Below are 19,275 nucleotides of genomic sequence, written 5' to 3' on the forward strand. Positions count from 1 at the left end.
AAAGGGTAGCGCTTTCTCAGACTTTACTGCTCATCGCATCACCCATGGGTCTTGTTAAAGTGCAGGTAGGGGGTGGGGCCTGAGTCTGTGTTGCCAAGAGGTTTCCAGATGTTGCAGATGCTGCTGGTCCAAGGGCGCCACTTTGAGCTGCAAATTCCTAAGAGAACACAAAGGCAGTTATACGGGCATCCTCAAGTATCCTCAGAATTTTAGAAAGTCTGAAGCAATGCTTCTCCGGGGGGTGATTCGCTCTCAAGGGGCCCATTCAGTGTCTGCACACATTTTTCGTTGCCCATCTGGATGGCACTACTGGCATCTAGTGGGTAGAGACCAGGGATGCTGCTAAACATCCTATAGAGCACAGGACAGTGCCCACTGCAAAGAATGATCCAGCCCCACATGTCCTTAGTGCCGAAATTAGAAATCCTTCCCTAAAGGAAATCGCACACTTGCCCCCTGTAAGGTAGCAGAGACTAAGACAAGTAGCTGCTTCTCCTCCTGGACAGCAGTGATTCTAACCCACTGTGGTAGCACCAACTAGATTGTAGTGGCCACGCTCTGCAATTGACGGTAATACATACTGCTAATCAATTTCAATGGGAACATTAACTCATGGTAACATAAAGAAGAGCAGTTAAGTAGACTGCAAGGAAGACTTTCGTAATCCTGAGATCTGCGGCAGTTGTGCATGTGTGTGTCGCAGGGGCCCCTGCTGGAGGAAGGAGGAGCATGCCTGCCCCTTGTGGAGTGTGAACGTGGTGGGCTGATCAGGCTGTGCACGCCTGGCTGTCGGGGTTTTTTGGTGTGGTATGTGAGTGAGCCCATCTGGACATTTTTGGAACAAACTTAGGACATTCCTTTGGATTCTTGAATATGACTTGCAGCTGGGTAGGAAAGTGGTGCAATGTTCTGACCCACAGATTGAAGATACTTTTTAACAATAAAAATAATTCACTGTGGACGACTTTTCCCTCGAGAATCATAAATACAGATTGATGTGTTAAGTCTAGGTATGCTGATTTGCAAACCAGCCTTGTTGCATGGGATGTACATGTGGGAGCATTGGGATTTTTCAGTGTATTAATATCATCCGTTTGTATTTGAATCATTTAAAACAACAGCAGCAGGAGATAAAAGTAGCTCCTCAGAGGATGGGTTGTTTGAAAATTCTTTTCTGTCAAGTGTAATTTTCCATTTACGTTAAAAGAATCTTAATATTAGGCAGTTTGCTCCTGAGAGATATTTGTAAATTTATACTGACTACAGTCTTTGTTGGAAGACAACATGATAGTCACCTCATGTCAACTGAGGCATGTTGATTCACTCAGCAGAAGGAAGAGAAGATTTGTTGGGTTATTTAAGATGACTTTAACCCTTGTTGACCCTGAAGGAGAGAAGATTCTAAAATACACAATTCTAACAAATCCTAAGACCAGTAGACTTTTATAGACTGAGCTCAGCTTTTGGTAAAATATCATTGAGCCTGTGTGTTACATACCCTTAAGACAAAATCCAGACTTTTCCTACAAATAAAAACATGTCTGCTCAACAGTTGACTCCATCATCTGGAATAAATGTTCCTTATTTTTTGTTCCCATTGGTACAATCAGACTAATTAGCTGAATCATCACAGTTCCTCTGGTTTAATTTTTAAAAAGCTAGACAACCATTATCTTTTACCTTTTTCCATGTAACTCCTTTGTTAGAGCGAACTACGTGAAATTGCCAACATGGGACCATTTCCTACCTACAAAACTGGTGATTTCATATGGTTCAATCTATTATTTAGTCATGTATTTTAATTGTGCTATTTAAAAAGCTTTGAGAAGCGTGAGGGGTAATGCCTAGGTCTGCTTTGTATTTTCCGATTAGCCAGTTCTGTTTGTTCTTTTCCTCTCTGTACTGGATATGGTTTCCTACCAGTAACACCTTTCATTTAGGGGGTGGCACCTGAAACCTCACAGTACGTGAGTCACGGTGATTGGTTCTGTCCTTTTCCATCCATACAGAGGTCTCATTTTTCTTACTTATTTTTTAAAATGATGAACTACCTACCTTCTAGCTATATGTATTTTTAACTCTTGTTCATAATGCACCATATTTAAGATTTTAAAAAGAAAAAACACTCATTGTATCCCAACATTTCTATCCTATCAACCAGACACTAGTATCTCAAGATATTGACAGATGTTCCTTAGGGAAAATGGAGATTTTGAGGTCCTAGAAATGTCTGGAACACTGAGCTTTTTACAAAAGATTGCTTTGTTGTTAATCTTCTGAGACTAAGTTCTATGATGGAGATATATATAAATTGTTTTTCAGATATTTAACTGTGGAACACTTCATAACATCCCAGGGTACTAGAAATCTTCAGTGTACAGTCTGGGAAATCCTTTCCAGAAAGGTTGGTTGCTAGTGGGCTATGATTTTTCCCTCCAGATGATAGCTGTTCTTTTTTTTCCCCCAGCTTTTGGTCCATTCCAAAATACACATGAGCTTGACCTAAGAATTTTGCCAAAGGAATATTATTCCCCTCCAGGGAAATGAAAACAGCATGTTTCAACACAAGTTGAGAAATCTTAAAACAAAGTGGAAAAAAAAAGGACTAGATTATTATTATGTTCGGTGGAAATTACACTTTCAGGTAAGTCACAGCCTTACTGTGGGGCAGGATCATAGCAAGGAGCTTATTGACCCTCCCACCGTGGGCTGTTGTGATTATGTGGGTATATTTAGAAGCTATAATGAAAGCAGAGCATCAGCCAAGATGCCCCAGTAGACACTCTCAAATGAAGATCTCTCCCATTATGAGAAAACCCCCCCAAAGAAAATATTTGCTTGGCAAGTAAAGAAGAGTGCTTTTCTCACCAAAATGATGTTGTAACGTTTCAGGGAAAACAGTAACCACGACTCATTTATTGTTGTCATGTGTTTCTCCTAGAAGCTGAGCAGTTATCAGAGAGGATAAGAGACAGGGAGTGTGTGGGAGCCTGCTCTGGGTCTCCTTTGATCAAAAGCGCCACGTTTCAGCAAATTGACATGCTATTTCCTTCAAATGGATTGAAAGCAGCAGACCCTTTTGTTGCAGATGCAACCTATAAAATGGAAAGTGGTCCCGTAGCCAGTTTGCATCCAGGAAAGAACACAACATGGCATTCCTAACCAACTCCTTGATCTGCTGTATAACTTCCTCTCATGTGGTTGTGTGAATTTTTGTTCAACATGAATAATCACTGGGGGAAATGAATGTATGAAGCTATGATTTAGTTTGTAACAAAGAGTTACCAAAAGAAGAAACACCCCCAGCATATGATTCTACCATATGAGTATGCTACCTAAGAATATTCCTCTAACCATAAGACAAATAAAATGCACTCTGAGATCTGTGGATGAAAAGAACTGCCTTATACAAACTCACACAGAGGGATCAAATTTGGGTGGTAATTGTGTGATAAACTTTTGCCATCTAGTTTGTCTGATTAGCCAGATTTCATAGCGTTTTGTCTAGTTTTACTATAGCAACACAGTGAGTGTTCCCTGAGCTGTCCTGGAGACAGAACCCTTTCCCCAGTGACACCCGCAGACCAAATCTGGCCTGCCACTGTTTTTTCAGTGGCTCACAGGTTAAGAAGGATTTTTGTATTTTGAAATGGTGTAAAGAAAAAGAATAATATTTCATGATAGGTACAAATTACATGAACTCCAAATTTGTGTTCATAAATAAAGGCTTATTGTAGCACGGCCATGCCCCTTCCTTTTTATATTATCCGTGGCTGTTTTTGTACTACAATGGCAAAGCTGAGTCATGGCAACTGACTGCATGTGGCCCACAAAGCCTAAAATATTTACTGTCTGGCTCTTTACCAAAAAGAGTTCACTGACCCCTGATCAAAATGTTCCAGAGTATGTTCATTGGAAGTTTCATTAGAGGACCTTCCAAGTGAAGTCACAAGAGTTAAAGTTGCTTGTGGTGGTCTGGTTGACCCCTGAGAATAAATTGGCTAAATGCCGACTGAGACCAGGACTACAGGGAGGGCATGATCATCATGTCCAGCCTTGAGTTGTTCAAAGCCTCTATCCTACAAGCAAAAACTTGCAGTTACTCCATGCATCAGCTGCACTTACCTCCCCTGCAAAATTCTTGCCCAGACCTGCTAATGAAAAGAGAGACTCAAAATGGTGCCTCAGCTTTGGAAGCATCACAGGCAGGCCCTCTCTGCCCAACCCCCACCCCCAGTGTCTGCCAGGAGTTTAGCAATGGGAGATCACAGAGCCCTCCATGGCGCAGTGGTAAAGAATCCGCCTGCCAATGCAGGAAATGTGGGTTCGATGCCTGGATTGGGAAGATCCCTTGGCGGGGGGCATGGCAACCCACTCCAGTATTCTTGCCTGGGAATTCCTGTGGACAGAGGAACCTGGCAGGCTACAGTCTGTGGGGTCAGACATAGCTGAGCACACGTGCACACACACACCAGCAGAAGACCACACCAGAGTTTAACTTGTGGTCACTAAAGGGAGAAATGATGTCTACAGTGTTCCCTCCCCCTTAGTCTGAGCCCACAAGGCCTTTTGGTTTCCTCTTATGGGGCTTACAGTGTTCAACCTTTAGTGATTTGGGTAACTATTTCATTCCCCTGGCTACCCTGGGAATTTTGTTAAAGGTCTCAAGAATGGATTTGATCAATGATAGAGAGGATAGAAGATATATCTTTTACAAGTCTTTGTTGGCTTATATCTTTATTTCTGGCCGCATTTCCTAATGTTGTTGTCAGTTGTTAAGTCCTTCTGGCCACATTTCCTAATGTTGTTGTTGTCAGTTGCTAAGTTGTGTCTGACTTTTTTCGATCCCATGAACTGCAGCACACCAAGCTTCCCTGTTCTTCACTATCTCCTGGAGTTTGCTGAAACTTGTGTCCATTGAGTCATTGATGCCATCCAACCATCTAATCCTCTGTCATCCTCTTCTCCTCCTGCCCTCAATCTTTCCCAACATGAGGGTCTTTTCCAATGAGTCAGATCTTCACATTAGGTGGCCAAAGTATTGGAGCTTCAGCTTCAGCATCAGTCCTTCCAATAAGTATTCAGGGTTGATTTCCTTTAGAATTGACTGGTTTGATCATCTTGCTGTCCAAGGGACTCTCAAGAGTCTTCTCCAGCACCATAGCTTGAAAGCATCAATTCTTCAGTGCTCAACCTTCTTATTCCCATATATGCTTTTTACCACCATCCTGCCAATTAATTCATGTCCCTTCAAACTTGCCACAGTCTTTCCTAGTGTTCCACCTTTGCATATTCTGTTCCTACTCCCTTCCTCACCTTGTCTGCCTAACTAGCCCCTACTGTTGTTTCAGTGTTCCTCTCAAAGGCCCTTTCTTCTTCTCTGTGTAGACAGTTTCATTTTTCTCTCTTTTGTGGTATCATCCTGCATAGGTTCTGTCTCTCTTACCCATCAGATCACATGGTATTACATTGATTTGTTTACATGTCTGTTTCCTTCATTATCTTGTAAGCATTTTAAGGGCAATGATTGTGACTTGTTAAATTTGACAACAAACTTTATACATGACAAAGTGCTTAATAAATGGATACATGGTCACATGCACCTTCCCTGATTATTTCATTCTGTACTTAGGATGGAAGACTAAACGTATTTTCTGTTTGTCAAAGACTATTCCTTGGAACTCCCTTCTCCATAATTGGAAAAATTAGTGTATCTTTTTGAGCTCAGAGAAGTTCTATCCTTAAGCCTATCTGTGACTTTCTGCTTTAGCAGCAAGACCAAATGGAGTGATGTCACCCTTTAGTTTCATTTGTTTGTTTATTTTTATTGAAATAATAGTTGATTTACAGTGTTGTGTTAGTTTCAGGTATACGGCAAAGTGATTGAGTTATACATATATATATTCTTTTTCATATTCTTCTCATTATAGGTTATTATAGTTCCCTGAATATAGTTCCCTCTGCTATACAGCAGGATCTTGTTATCTTCTTTGTATACAGTAGTGTGTATGTGCTAATCCTATATCCCCTTACCCCTTTGGTGACCATCACCAAACATCACAGTTTGTTTTCTGTGTCTGTATTTCTGTTTTGTAAATAAGTTCACTTGTATCATGTTTTAGATTCCACATATGAGTGATGTCATATGATATTTGTTTTTGCCTTACTTCACTGAGTGTGAGCATCTCTAGGTCCATTCACATTGCTACAAATGGCATTACTCTTTTTCATGGCTGAGTAATATTCCGTTGTATACATATATACATATGGTAGAGAAGATATGATACACACACATAAACACTGTATCTTCTTTATCCATTCATCTGTTGATGGAGACTTAGGTTGCTTCTGTATCCTGGCTATTGAGAATAGTGCCGCTGTGAACATTGGGGGGTGTGTATCTTTTTGAATTAGTTTTCTCCAGATGCTTAACCTTTTGTTAATAATTAGTTACCACTCACTACAGATACGTGCTATAAGGGAAATTGAACTGGAATTCCACACCAGAACATTTTACAAACGAGAGGAAACTCAGAAATGCATTTAAGGTTAAAACTAAATTGTCATGACACAAATCAGAGAATAGCACATTCATATTTCTCTTCCATTGCCTCAAATTATCTTTACCCAGTGGAACACCCTTGAGTAGAACATGCGAGCACAGAGCCATGTTTACCACAGAGGGACATATAAGGTGCTTCACTGGGCACAGGAAGAAAATACTGACCCCTCTGCATTTATTTAAAAACAACGAAATTAACCTTGTATTTACTATCTATCTAGTGCTTCAACCTAAATTTACATGTATTGGGAATATATGAGCTTTTACTTTTAAGTAATAGAGGTATAGCAATGAAAAAATTATTATTACTTTTTAATTGTAGTATAGATGATGTACAGTATTAGATAAGTTGCTGCTAAGCTGCTAAGTCACTTCAGTCGTGTCCGACTCTGTGCGACCCCATAGATGGCAGCCCACCAGAATCCCTGTCCCTGGGATTCTTCAGGCAAGAACGCTGGAGTGGGTTGCCATTTCCTTCTCCACTGTATGAAAGTGAAAAGTGAAAGTGAAGTCACTCAGTCGTGTTCGACTCTTCGCGACCCCATGGGCTGCAGCCCACCAGGCTCCTCCATCTATGGGATTTTCCAGGCAAGAGTACCGGAGTGGGTTGCCATTGCCTTCTCTATGATACAATCTAGTTGTTGTAAAAAAAAACAAAACAAAACAAAAAAAAAACGGGGGCTTACCTAAGGTGGTAGTGGGAGGAAGTGAAAAGTAGTCAGCTCTTAGATATTTTGATGGTAGAACAGATATAGGACTTGTTAAACTGTATAGAGCTAAACAGAAAAACTGGATACAGAAGTTTATGTTAACAGAAGTTATCTCTGGGTGATAAGATTAAACATGATGGTTCCTTTATTCTTGTTAACTTTTTTGGAGTAATTAAGCTAGCGTAACTTAATTCTAAAGACAAGAATAAATTCTTTATGTAAAAAAAAATTTTTTTTGAAAATGGGGGAGACTGTTGACTAAAGGGTCCATGTGATTACTTCCTAACCCTTGTGCACTGCATATGAGACCATTTATTTTGAATCGAAGCCTTGAAGGCTTGTCTGAAATAAGTCAGTATTCCTGGACTTCTCAAGCTGCTAGTTTAGGGACAACTCACGCAGGCCTCCTGGTGCCTAATCATCCACAGAAATGGATGGCATGACTTGTATTACCATGATCTTCTTTAGTACTTGCCAGAACTCATTTATGGGAGATACGGACATGACTCGTCAGGGTAACTGACAAATAATGACTGAAGATCCAAAGGCAGAATGATGACGGCCAAGCTGTGCCCACAAGGCAGTTTTGTGGGCAAGGAGATTCTCGGAACACTTTTGCTGTATCCGCATCCAGCTAACCAGACCACCATTGCCTTCTTGAGCCCTTGCTGCTACTTCAGAAAATGGTTTCCAGAAAAAGAAATCCTCTCGTCCCCAAGGACTCAGCAGGATAGACAGTTCAAATGTTCATTTGCCTGGCCCCCGAATGAAATGTTTCTTAGGTACACAATTCACTGCCCAAATCAAGAGCTCAGCCCAGAAAGAAAAATGCCCCAGTGCATGGTAGGCAGAATTTTCTGCCCATGGACATTGACAAGGCTGCATTGTGGAAACAGAAGCCGCTCGGATTGTTCATTGTTCTTCGGCTCCTACTTTGGCAGCCAGAAGCGAATTCATTAGGCAGTGATTGGCATACTTCTTCTCTGTTTATTCCATGCCCTGAGTACAGTAAATACGTTCTGTGCCCCCCGCAGCCTCTTGCTTGGCCTCTTACTGTTCCAATCACCCCCCTCCTTCCCGCTCTGCACCTGTAGCCCTCCTGCTTCTCAAAGCCTAGAGTCAAGCCGACTTGGGACTGCTCGCCCTAAACAAGAAATAGTTCGGTCGGTCCATCTCCCCCAACTCAGAGAGAGGCACATTTTGTTCTCACATCTGGGCTGGTCAGCCAGCCAGCCCATGTTGATCAGGCACCCACGAACGCATAGCAGCGTGTCCAGCCCCCTCTGGGGGACTGCAGGCTCAGACAGAGGCAAACATGCCATACTTCTCCCTTGTTGTCTCCGCCCCCAAAGTGTGGCCTCTCGGGCTTGGAGGAGGGAACCTGAGAAGCAGCTCTTTCAAAATGACCATTTGCAACATTGGGTAGTGTTTTTTGTTTTTTTTTTTTTTAAATCTGAATTGCTCTATGCAGCTCGGGGAAGAAAGATGAGCGTGACTGCTCACAAGGCAAGGTGCTATGTTTCATGAAGTCCAGAGCAGCATTTCTCAAACTTGAGCGTGCATTTGAGTTGCCAGGGGATAGTGATAATGTAGATTCGGATTCAGCAGGACTGCCAGGAGCCTGAGACTCTGCATCTCTCACAACTCCTGGGTGATGCTGAGGGTGGTGATCCACGCACTACCACGCTTGCGTAGCAAGTGCTAGGTTGGTGGTTCTCTACCTTGGGTGCGTGCATGTTGGCGTCATCTGGAGAGCTTTTAAAACTAGTTATGTCCATAAAATAAATTTTACAAATAGCTTATGGACGCGGTGGGGGTGGGGGACAGGAGGAAGGAGAGGGTGAGATGTATGGAGAGAGTAACATGGAAACATGTACATTACTATATGTAAAATAGATAGCCAGTGGGAATTTGCTGTGTGACTCATGGAACTCAAACCAGGGCTCTGTGACCCAACCTCGATGGTTGGGATGGGGTGGGAGGTGGGAGTGAGGTTCAAGAGGGAGGGGACATATGTGCCCCTATGGCTGATTCATGTTGATGTTTGGCAAAAACCAACACAATATTGTAAAGCAATTATCCTTTAATTACAAATAAATAAAAAACCAACAGGGTTCTACTGCATAGCACAGGGAGCTATGTGAACTGTAATGGAAAAGAATATGAAAAAGAATTTTATATATATATATATATACACACATACATACATACAACTGAATCAGTTTGCTGTACAGCAGAAATTAACACAACATTGTACTGGGTTGACTGAAAAAGTTCGGGGTTTTTTGTAACATCTTAGGGAAAAACTCAAACAAGCTTTTTGACCAACCCAATAAATCAACTATACTTAAACATAAGTAAAAAATTACTATGCCCAAGCCTCATCTGCAGATATTCTGGAATAACTGATCTGAGCTTGGGCATTGGGAATTAAAAAAACTCTCCCAAAAGGCTTTTCATATGTGCATTGGTGGGGCTGTCACAGCCTTGCACATGGAGTAAGTGGGTTTGTCCTCTTGGAAGGGAGGATATGTCTTCTTTTCGGGTCCCAAGTGAGACTGAGTCCAGTTCTTCAGCCCTTGAAAAGGTGGCACTTGAAGACAGCATCCTTCTGATGTACTGGTTCTCCACCAGGCCCTGGTGCTCCAGGAGACACATCTGTTGATGTCTGGAGATGTGCTTATTCACCGCAGCTGGGGAGGGTGCTACCAGCATGGGGCGGGTAGAGGCCAGAGACATTGCTGTACTTTCTGTGATGTGCAGGACAGCACTCACACCAGTGATCCAGCCCAAATAGCGACGGTGCCCTGGGGGAGGAAACTGCTCTAACTTACTTAATGCCCATCTTCAACAGGCCAGCAGGTTCAGCCCTTCTCTCTCCAGTGACCACTGGGAGCCATTAACTCAGAGCAGGTGGCTAAGAGCTTTTCTTTGGGGTCTCATTTGGTTTTACAGCATGAGACTGTGGCAGATGTTCTGAACTGGAAAGTCAGTTTCCTCCTCTAGAAAATCAGGCTGCAGAAGTACAAGCTTCCAAAAGCCCTTGCAGTTAAAAAAAAAAAAAAATCCTACAGTTGTTTGAATGGTTACAGAGATTCTGATTCTGTTTCTGGTGATGAGCAAGTTCTGAGAATGGATGCTGGTGATGGTTACTTAATCCTGTGGATGTATTTAAGGCCACTGAATTACAAAGTTCGTGTCATGCGTATATTAGCACAGTGTTTAAAATTCCATGATCAGTGATCGGACAATAAACAAACTCTATGTTTGCCCAGTTCTAATGTGAAGCCAGCACTCTGCTCCACTTCTTATTACCCTCAGTACTTTTTCCCTAGTGCCTATGGTGACTTAAAATTGCAAGGATTGGCATGATTATTCGAGTAATGTCTTTGCCCACTAAGGTCAGCTTGATGAGTGTAAAGACCACATCTGTCTCGCTCTGCCAGGTATCCCAAATTCCCAGCAGGGTTTTCTTGGGATTTGTAGGCATGCTGCAAATATTGGGAATGATTGAGGGAATGATTGAGGGCAGGAGGTGAAGGGGGCAACCGAGGATGAGATGGTTGGATGGGATCACTGACATGACATGAGTTTGAACAAAATCCAGAAGATAGTGAATGACCAGGAAACCTGGCATGCTGCAGTCTGTGGGGTTGCGAAGAGTTGGACAGGACTGAGTGACTGAACAACAACAACCACAGATATTCATTAGATGGATGGATTTACTATGGTTTATATGTTCACCTCCCTGGGAATGCGAATTGGCCATTATCCATACATTCAGACTTAGTATCTTCTGTCTTCTAGCCTCGGCTACTGGACAGGTTGTAAGATGGAGAGTTGGTGCCTGAGCACTGGTTTTCTGAGGGTCTTCTCTAGAAATTGGCTTAGAATAGAATCCTGGTTCAACTCAATGTCGAGTCTTGCCCCAGGGGCTTAGGTTCCACTGGTGTGCCCCAGCATGCCCTGAACTTGAAAACCAACATCTAAGTCTTTGCTTCTCAAAATGTGGTCCTGAGACCAGCAGCAAGACCAGCCCCTTGGGCATCTGTTGGAATTCCATATCCTCAGGCCCCAGCCCAGACCTGTAGAATAAGAAGCTACATGTTTTCAGATGGGGCTGTAAGTTCCTTTTTTCTTGCTTGTGTCCCATGGTTCTAGTTGGCCTAGAGGGCTGTTGATTCCTGGGTGAAGGAAAGTGGTGTGTGGTTTTGGAGGCCAATGGAGAGAGGTCTAAAATGCAGAAACATTTTACCAAGAAGGAGGTGTCATTAACCACCAGCACCAGTTGTGCTTTTATTTGTCAATAATTGGCTCAGGAAACAAAAGGCTGAAAGCCTACTTCATTTCTCGTCTTAGTTTTTAAAAACCATCCCCCCTACCAAAACAGAAAAAAAAAAAAAAACAAAAACGGACCGAGGGTGAAGGGGGCTATTGAGGAACCAAATGGGTAGACTTTTCAAATCATCTTGCCCTGTGCTGAAGAAAAATAAAAGGCAGAAAGTGCCATCTTTCTCTTCCAGAGAAAAGAATGCGTTTCCTGTTTGCCCTCACTGAGGGCCGGAACATAATGCTTCAGTGTGTGCAGGGCCGCTGAACAAAGAATATAGAACAGAGAGTTGGCTCCGCTAGAAACCATGTGACAAGCACAACTGCTGATTGCGTGTACCAGGGCAAGAGACAGAAATGTGTGTGTGTTTCTAGCTTCTGAGGCTTGAAAGACAGTTGAGGAGAATGAATTTTACCTTCAAGAGTTTTGTATGTGCTTTGGAAGATCTGTTAATGATTGTAAACTCTTTTTTTTTTTTTTTTAAATCAGGATGAGGCTTGTAACCAAATGGCTTTGTGCAGGAAAGCAGAGTTCCCAGTAACCCACGGCCACATGGAAAAATGTTGCAATACAGGGACATTCTCTGTTAGTAATTGGCTTGTTTCCTATAGGATGTGAGATGCTACTAGAATCATGGAAAAAGAGCCCTTGGTTGCTGAAAGAAGCCTTAGAAATGATCAAATTCAGCGCATCTCAGTCTGTTTTTCTGTCCCCAACCCACCTGTAGAATCTAAACCTATGCCATTTAGGAGCATTGGCTCCGTAATGCATAAATGATAAGGGTGGAGATGTTGCTTGTTTGGGAACCAAAAAATCCTGAGTTCTCATATGCCCCACGTACCAGTGGTTGTCAAACTTTGCTGTACACTGGGATCACCTGGGGAGCTTTATAAGGTACTGCTCTCTGGTCAGGGATTCAGATGTGATTGTTCAGGGGTGAGTAGGAGGGGACCGTGCAAATCTCCCCAGTGATTCTGATGTTTAGTCCAGGTGGCGATCACTGCCTCAGCCCATTGTCCTTCTCTCCCCATGTTGCAAATCTCTGTTTCTCTACCCTGGGCTTCGAGAAGGGCAGGAAGACTCGGTGATTGTGTTGATGGCAGCTTTGTGATGGAAACTGACGAGAGGACCTCTGAGCCCTCTGACTGCCCTGCCAGGGATTCTGGTGGACTCAGACTGGGATGGGGAAGTTCACACCATTCACTCCAATGCCCTTACCTGTGTCTCCCCCCAGGATGGCCCCAATGTGCTCCCGAAGGAGAAACTCAAAATGATGAACTTGATTAACTCTTTCCACTTAAATCATCATCCTCTGAGCTTGACTTCTCTGTCTGTTCCCAGCAGTAGAGACATAGAGCAGGTATCAGTGGTCACAGTTGCGTGGACAGGACTGCAGTTCATGCAGTTGGAAGATGAAGGCCACCATTAGAGGGGGTATGTGTGGCTCAGTACCTGAGTTCATGCATCAGCCATGGAGGATAAGGTCTGTTTTGCTATCACCTCTGATTGGGCTTCCCTGATGGCTCAGATGGTAAAGAATCTTCCTGCAGTGCGAGAGACCCGGGTTCGATCCCTGGGTCGGGAAGATGCCCTGGAGAAGGGAATGGCTTCCACTGTAGTATTCTTGCCTGGAGAATCCCACGGACAGAGGAGCTTGGCAGGCTACAGTCCAGGGGGTTGCTGAATCAGACATGGCTGAGTGACTAACACTTCTTACTGATTCAACTGTGGCTTGAGATAGCCATGGGACCTCAAAAGCGGCATTCTCTCTCGTTGGGTGTTCCAGTTCCATCACGTTTGAGAGCTGGAAACGTGACATCAGCAGAAGGGTGGCTGTTCAGGGTGCAGTGGCCCCTCTCCATGTGGGCTAAGATCTGAGTCCAAAGCCCCAGATTCTATACCAGGCCCTGTAATGTCAGCAATGCTGGGAACTTATAAATACTGTCTGTGCGGAGGCACTTTTCACGTGCTCAAGTGAAACAGTGTTCTGATCCATACAGAACTATAAATGTGAAGATGAAGGAATGCTATATGTAGAGGGGAATGTTTGAAGACTTCACTGGAGGAAAATGTGCTGGCACCTACAAAGATAGCTCTTGAGTTCCTAAAGGCATTGGGTTAAATTAATCATTGATTAAACATGAAACTTCAGGATAAGATTTTGCTTCCTAGTTCATTAGCTTAAAATCTGAATAAATTTGCATCAGTGCACAAGTAGAATACTAATTTGGTGAAATCCTTTTGCAGCGCATATCCAGAAAAGCAGTGGGTTTTATGCTTATGAGTTGTAGACTCAGAAGAAAGGGGGTAAATAGCAAGGTCAAAGTTGGATTTCTGTTGCTGATTGAACAAATGAACAGTGTATCGCCAAAGCAGAGAGCCTAAGTTTTTGTCCTGTTTGGATATTTGTTCTTTTTTAAAAAGTGAAACTATGCACAACCAAGAGATGCCAGCTTTTCACTTGGGGCCCTGATGATGACAGGTGGAAGCCATGGGGGTGCAAAACAAAAACTTCTCAAAATTCAGACATAAACTATGTCATGACGTTCCCATAGAAGGCAAACCTGGTCCTCCTCCTCTGCTCACTCACTGCTATTAGATGACTCCCTCCCTGCGCTTGCACTGCTCCATCCATCACGCTGGTCTGCTCCAGTGACTGACCCTGGCACTGGGGTTTGTTGACACAGATGTCGGGTGATAAGCACTTCATGGGGAGGGGACTGACGATGCTCTCATTCATGCATCCCTGGACCTGCCTCTGAAAATCTTGCTGAGGAGGGGTCAAAGAATCAAAGGACAAGATCTTTGGGTGTGGTGGGAGTCTGCTTCTAGAGTCCTTGCCTGTGAACTTCCCAACCAAAGCTTAATGGTACCCCCACTATTGGCAATACTATAGAGGATATTTTTGGAGGTGACCTCTATTTGCTGGGGTGACACTTATCTGGGACACATAAGTCCCAAATAAACTTGGGGGTACTTAGCTGCCCCTTAGTGGACATCCACTTGAATAGCTAAGAATTCCTCTTAGGGGGCAAGCAAGATGGCAGTTTAGCCCTCGTGTTAGCTAATATGTTGGTTCTGGATGAAATAAAGGCACAGAGACATTTTGTTTTCCATATGATGCCTATATACTTTATAATAGACCTGTCCTTCATGTATCTATACTTAATCGTTTACTTATGCACAGTTTATAGAATTTACCAGAAGAGGGGTGCAGAATGCTTTTGTAAAAAAATGCCCTTGGGACTTCCCTGGTGGCCCAGTGGTTACGACTTTGCTTTCCAATGTAGGGGCTGCATGTTCAGTCCCTGTCAGGAGCTAAAACCCCACATGCCTCACAGCCAACAAATCAGAACTTAAAACAGAAGCAATTTTGTAATGAATTCAATAAGACTTCCAAAAATTTTTTAAGAAAAAAAAAAAAATGCCCTGGCCTCTAGTTTCCTCAGTTGGATATTGAAATAAACTGACCCAGTCAGGTCACTAGTGAGAAAGAACCACAGGGGACATTCCCACTGTACTGTTCATTGTTGGAAATTGGGTTTGAAAAAATGCCTAAGGCAGCTACTGCTCACCTATCCAAAAATTAAAGATGGCAGCAAAACTGGCCAAGGAGCAGCAATCAGTGAAGAGCAGATATTCCCATCACGTTCTTAGATGATTGTTTTTGTGATAGAATTTGATATTTGTAGAAGTCCGATGAGAGGACAGGACTAACTTCTCTCATTTGGCCTTAAGGACAGAATTCAGTAGACATCCATTCTTTTGGTATGTATATTTATTTACGTATCCAGTTCATTATTTTCCTTAGAGTGTACGGGATTTGTTTCATGGATTCATATGGATTAAAATGGGTTTTTTTTATTTAAAATACTAAAAATAAAAATGTCCTCATCTGGGAATGCAGAGTTTAGGAATAAGACTTTTGTATTAATAGGTGACTGGATTTCTCCTAAAGCAAAATACATGTAGATACACAACAAATGTTTTTCTAGCTCTGCCGTTCCCTTCCCTTGGGTTCCTGTTCCCCCGCATATAAAATTGCGGACAGGACAAATCCCCTGGTGAGGCCTCTGCTGGGCCCATCCACTACATGGATCCTCCTCTGCTGTTTTAAATCTTTGTGCAGGCCAGAGGTTGTGTATTTCCTTCTGTCACATTTCTTTGCCTGCCTTTGTCTCTTTGATTTGGATCCTTGCTCAGGAACCCAGGTTCAGTTAGCTAATGTCTCTGGGAAAACTCAGCCCACTTAATGACATGCTGCATAATTTTGTAGCTCTCGAGGGAAAATTGTGGCAAGAAAATGGAGAATGCTTGTTATTGCTTCTTACACCATGTTTCCAGAATCTTCTAATGCAAGTAGATAGAGAAAGGGTGAGATCTGCAGAATCTTAGGGAGTTTTGCATTGCTGCTTGGTAGGTCCTTACAAACATTTCCTTCTATTTCAAAACAAGGCAGAATTGCTTTATGGCCATTAAATTTACTACTTTTGAAATAGGAAAATAAAGCGTAGAACGTCAGATTAGTAGTTTTGTGCATTCTGCTAAATTGTGGGAGCCCTGATGAATCCATGTGACATTTAGAATCTAGAGGAATCTGATATTTGTTTCTAGAAAAAGCCTGATTAAGAAAATATGCATTTCCAACATGGAAAGCTATTCTAAAAAAAGACATATACAATCATACAGACAAATGAAAATAGATATAGTATCTTTCTCTCCAAAATTTTACTCATGAGTCAGTAAAACACAGTAATATAGAATCATCTGTTTATATATAAAAAAAGAAAATGTGTATTTCCAACACGGAAAACTATTCTAGATATTTTTTCCAGTAGGAACTATTGTAGAATATTCTAGACTAGCACTGTCCAAGAGAATTATAATATGAACCACATGTTATTTTTCACAGGCTATTACAAAGTATTTGAAGGGATAAGCAGGTATAATTAATAGCAAATTTATTTAATCTGATATATCTGAAATATCATTTCAGGGTGTAACCAATATAAAAAGTTGAGATATTTTACATTATTTTTCAGAGTAGGTCTTTTTGAAGTCCAGTCTAAATTTTCAACCCTTCTTAATGGTGACATGTGGCCAGAGGCAACTGTTTTGGACAACACAGCTGTCCATCTGCATTCCTAAATCCAGATAGTGAGAGACTGAGAACTAACCAGGAGTCTGGCCCTGATTTAGAAGGATGACTTAAATGCTGAGAAAAGGTGCTCTTGGAGAAAAAAAAAAGTGATAGAAAACTTAAACAGTTGACCTTAGGAAGTAAACCACTTTGCAAGAACTAAACAATCTTGGTTTTCATCTGAAGACCATGATGGGGGACGACCAATCTCTTAAAATGTTTCTGTGTGAATTGGAAGGACATCTTTCAGTTTGCACTTGTGGAAAAAAACAAGATCCTGGGGACCTGGAAGGCAGATGGATTGTACCTGAGGGTTTAGGGCATGATCACTGTAGCTGCAGTGCCGGAGTTCACATCCCACTTGCTGGCTTTGTGATCTGGGAAAAATTCCTCTCCAGGCCTAGGCTTCTTTACCTGAAGGTTCAGGCTAGTAAAAAGTAACCAGCTTCTAGGTTTTTGAGAATTAAATAGCTAACAGACCCAAAGGACTTATTATATCTAAGCAGTGAGCTATTGTATCATAGCATTAGCTCATTTTCAAAAATTTTTTTATTGATGTATAGTTGATTTACAACGTTGTGTTGATTTCTGCTATACAGCCAAGTAATTTGGCTATACAGATATGTATTCTTTTTCATATTCTTTTCCATTATGGTTTATCACAGAAAGTGGAAAATTGTTCTCTGTGCTGTACAGTAGGACCTGTTATTTATCCATTCTGTATAAATAGTTTACATCTGCTAATCCCAAACTCCCAATTGATCTCTCCTCCATCCACTCCCACTTGGTAGCCATAAGTCTGTTTTCCATGTCTGTGAATCTGTTTCTGTTTCATAGATAGGTTCATTTCTGTCATATTTTAGATTCCACATATAAGCGATATCATATGGTATTTATCTTTCTCTTTGTGATTTACTTCCCTTAGTATGATATCTATGTTGCTGCAAATAGCATTCTTTCATTCTTTTTTATGGCTGAGTAGTATTCCATTTGGAGAAGGGCATGGCAACCCACTCCAGCATCCTTGCCTGGCGAATCCCATGGACAGAAGAGCCTGGCGGGCTCACAAAGAGTCGGACACGACTGAAGTGACTTAGCACATGTGAATGTGGTATTCCATTGTGTGTACGTACCACATGGTCTTTATCTGTTCATCTGGCAATGGACATTTAGGTTGGTTCCATGTCTTATTAGTTATTGTGTGTAGTGCTGTCATAGCATTAGCTCTTAAATGATCATCCTTCTCATTGAAAAGTTGTTCCTTTGCCCCATGTCTCATTTTGGACTGGCTTACCTGTTCATTCATTAACTTTTGACTGAGTGTTCTCTGCATTCCAGTTAGAGGTTGTGTTGCTAGAAGCGTTAGTGATGAATGAGGCGAAGGTGAAGCCTGCTGTCACATGGGACAGTTCCATGAAGGAACATGAGAGGTAAGCAAGGAAATGAACAAGGAACAACAGGGAAATGAACAAGAGCGCCTTGGAGGTTGGGCCCAGCTTTCCGTCTCTGACTACGCTCAAGCATAGCCCACTCCCTTGCCGCTATCTCCTCTGCCAGCCCTGGGTTTTGGAAAGTGTCATTTTCTGTCTGTAAAGCTGGGTGGTGCGGCCTTTATCCTAACATGGTCTGCCCTTCAGACTTAGACGTGACCAGGTGTGCACTGGCAGATGTCTCTAGGAGGATCAATGGGTGTGGCATCAGAGATCATTTGTGTGCTTTGCAAAGGAGGGAAAAGAAACCCTCACAGAAGCTGCAAATTGCCACTAGCCATTGAAACAGCTGAACTCTGTTCTTGGTCAACAGAAGGCTGGCTCTGAGTTACCTCAAAGTCAGATGATGGATTTATACTAGTGGTTTTCAAAGTGTGTTTCCTGGACCAACAGCCTCATCATCACTGGGAAATTTGGTGGAAACAAAAAATGCCAGGCCCCCATCCTAGCAGATCTGTTGGGTCAGACACTCTGGAAGGGCCCAGCAATGTTTTTTTGTTTGTTTGTTCTTATCTTAAGGGATTTTATTTTATTTTATTGTTTTCAGTTTTATTTATTTATTTATTTTTACTTTATAATATTGTATTGGTTTTGCCATACATTGACATGAATCCACCATGGGTGTACATGTGTTCCCCATCCTGAACCCCCCTCCCACCTCCTTCCCCATCCTATCCCTCTGGGTCATCCCAGTGCACCAGCCCCAAGCACCCTGTCTCATGCATCGAACCTGGACTGGCGATTTGTTTCACATGTGATAATTTACATATTTCAATGCCATTCTCCCAAATCATCCCACCCTCGCCCTCTCCCACAGAGTCCAAAAGACTGTTCTATACATCAGTGTCTCTTTTGCTGTCTCGTATACAGGGTTATCATTACCATCTTTCTAAATTCCATATATATGCATTAATATACTGTATTGGTGGTTTTTTTTTTTTTTTTTTTGGTTTACTTAGCTCTGTATAATAAGCTCCAGTTTCATCTACCTTATTAGAATGGATTCAAATGTATTCTTTTAATGGCTGAGTAATACTCCATTG

At 42.2% G+C, this 19,275-nt stretch overlaps 1 protein-coding gene across 2 annotated transcripts in view; it reads left to right on the top strand.

Annotated features, from left to right (window-relative positions):
- GPM6B (glycoprotein M6B) overlaps positions 1-19,275 on the top strand; it is a 161,116-nt gene that overhangs the window by 38,268 nt on the left and 103,573 nt on the right. The window contains exon 2 of one of the 2 annotated variants that reach the window (XM_005228441.5): positions 18,081-18,172. The exons of the other annotated variant lie outside the window; for it this stretch is intronic. Within the exon in view, the coding sequence (XP_005228498.1) occupies positions 18,166-18,172 (7 nt within the window). The 5' untranslated portion in view covers positions 18,081-18,165. The remainder of the gene's footprint in view (positions 1-18,080; positions 18,173-19,275) is intronic. 2 annotated transcript variants of the gene reach the window in all.

Source organism: Bos taurus, chromosome X, assembly GCF_002263795.3.
Source record: "Bos taurus isolate L1 Dominette 01449 registration number 42190680 breed Hereford chromosome X, ARS-UCD2.0, whole genome shotgun sequence".
NCBI lineage: Eukaryota > Metazoa > Chordata > Mammalia > Artiodactyla > Bovidae > Bos > Bos taurus.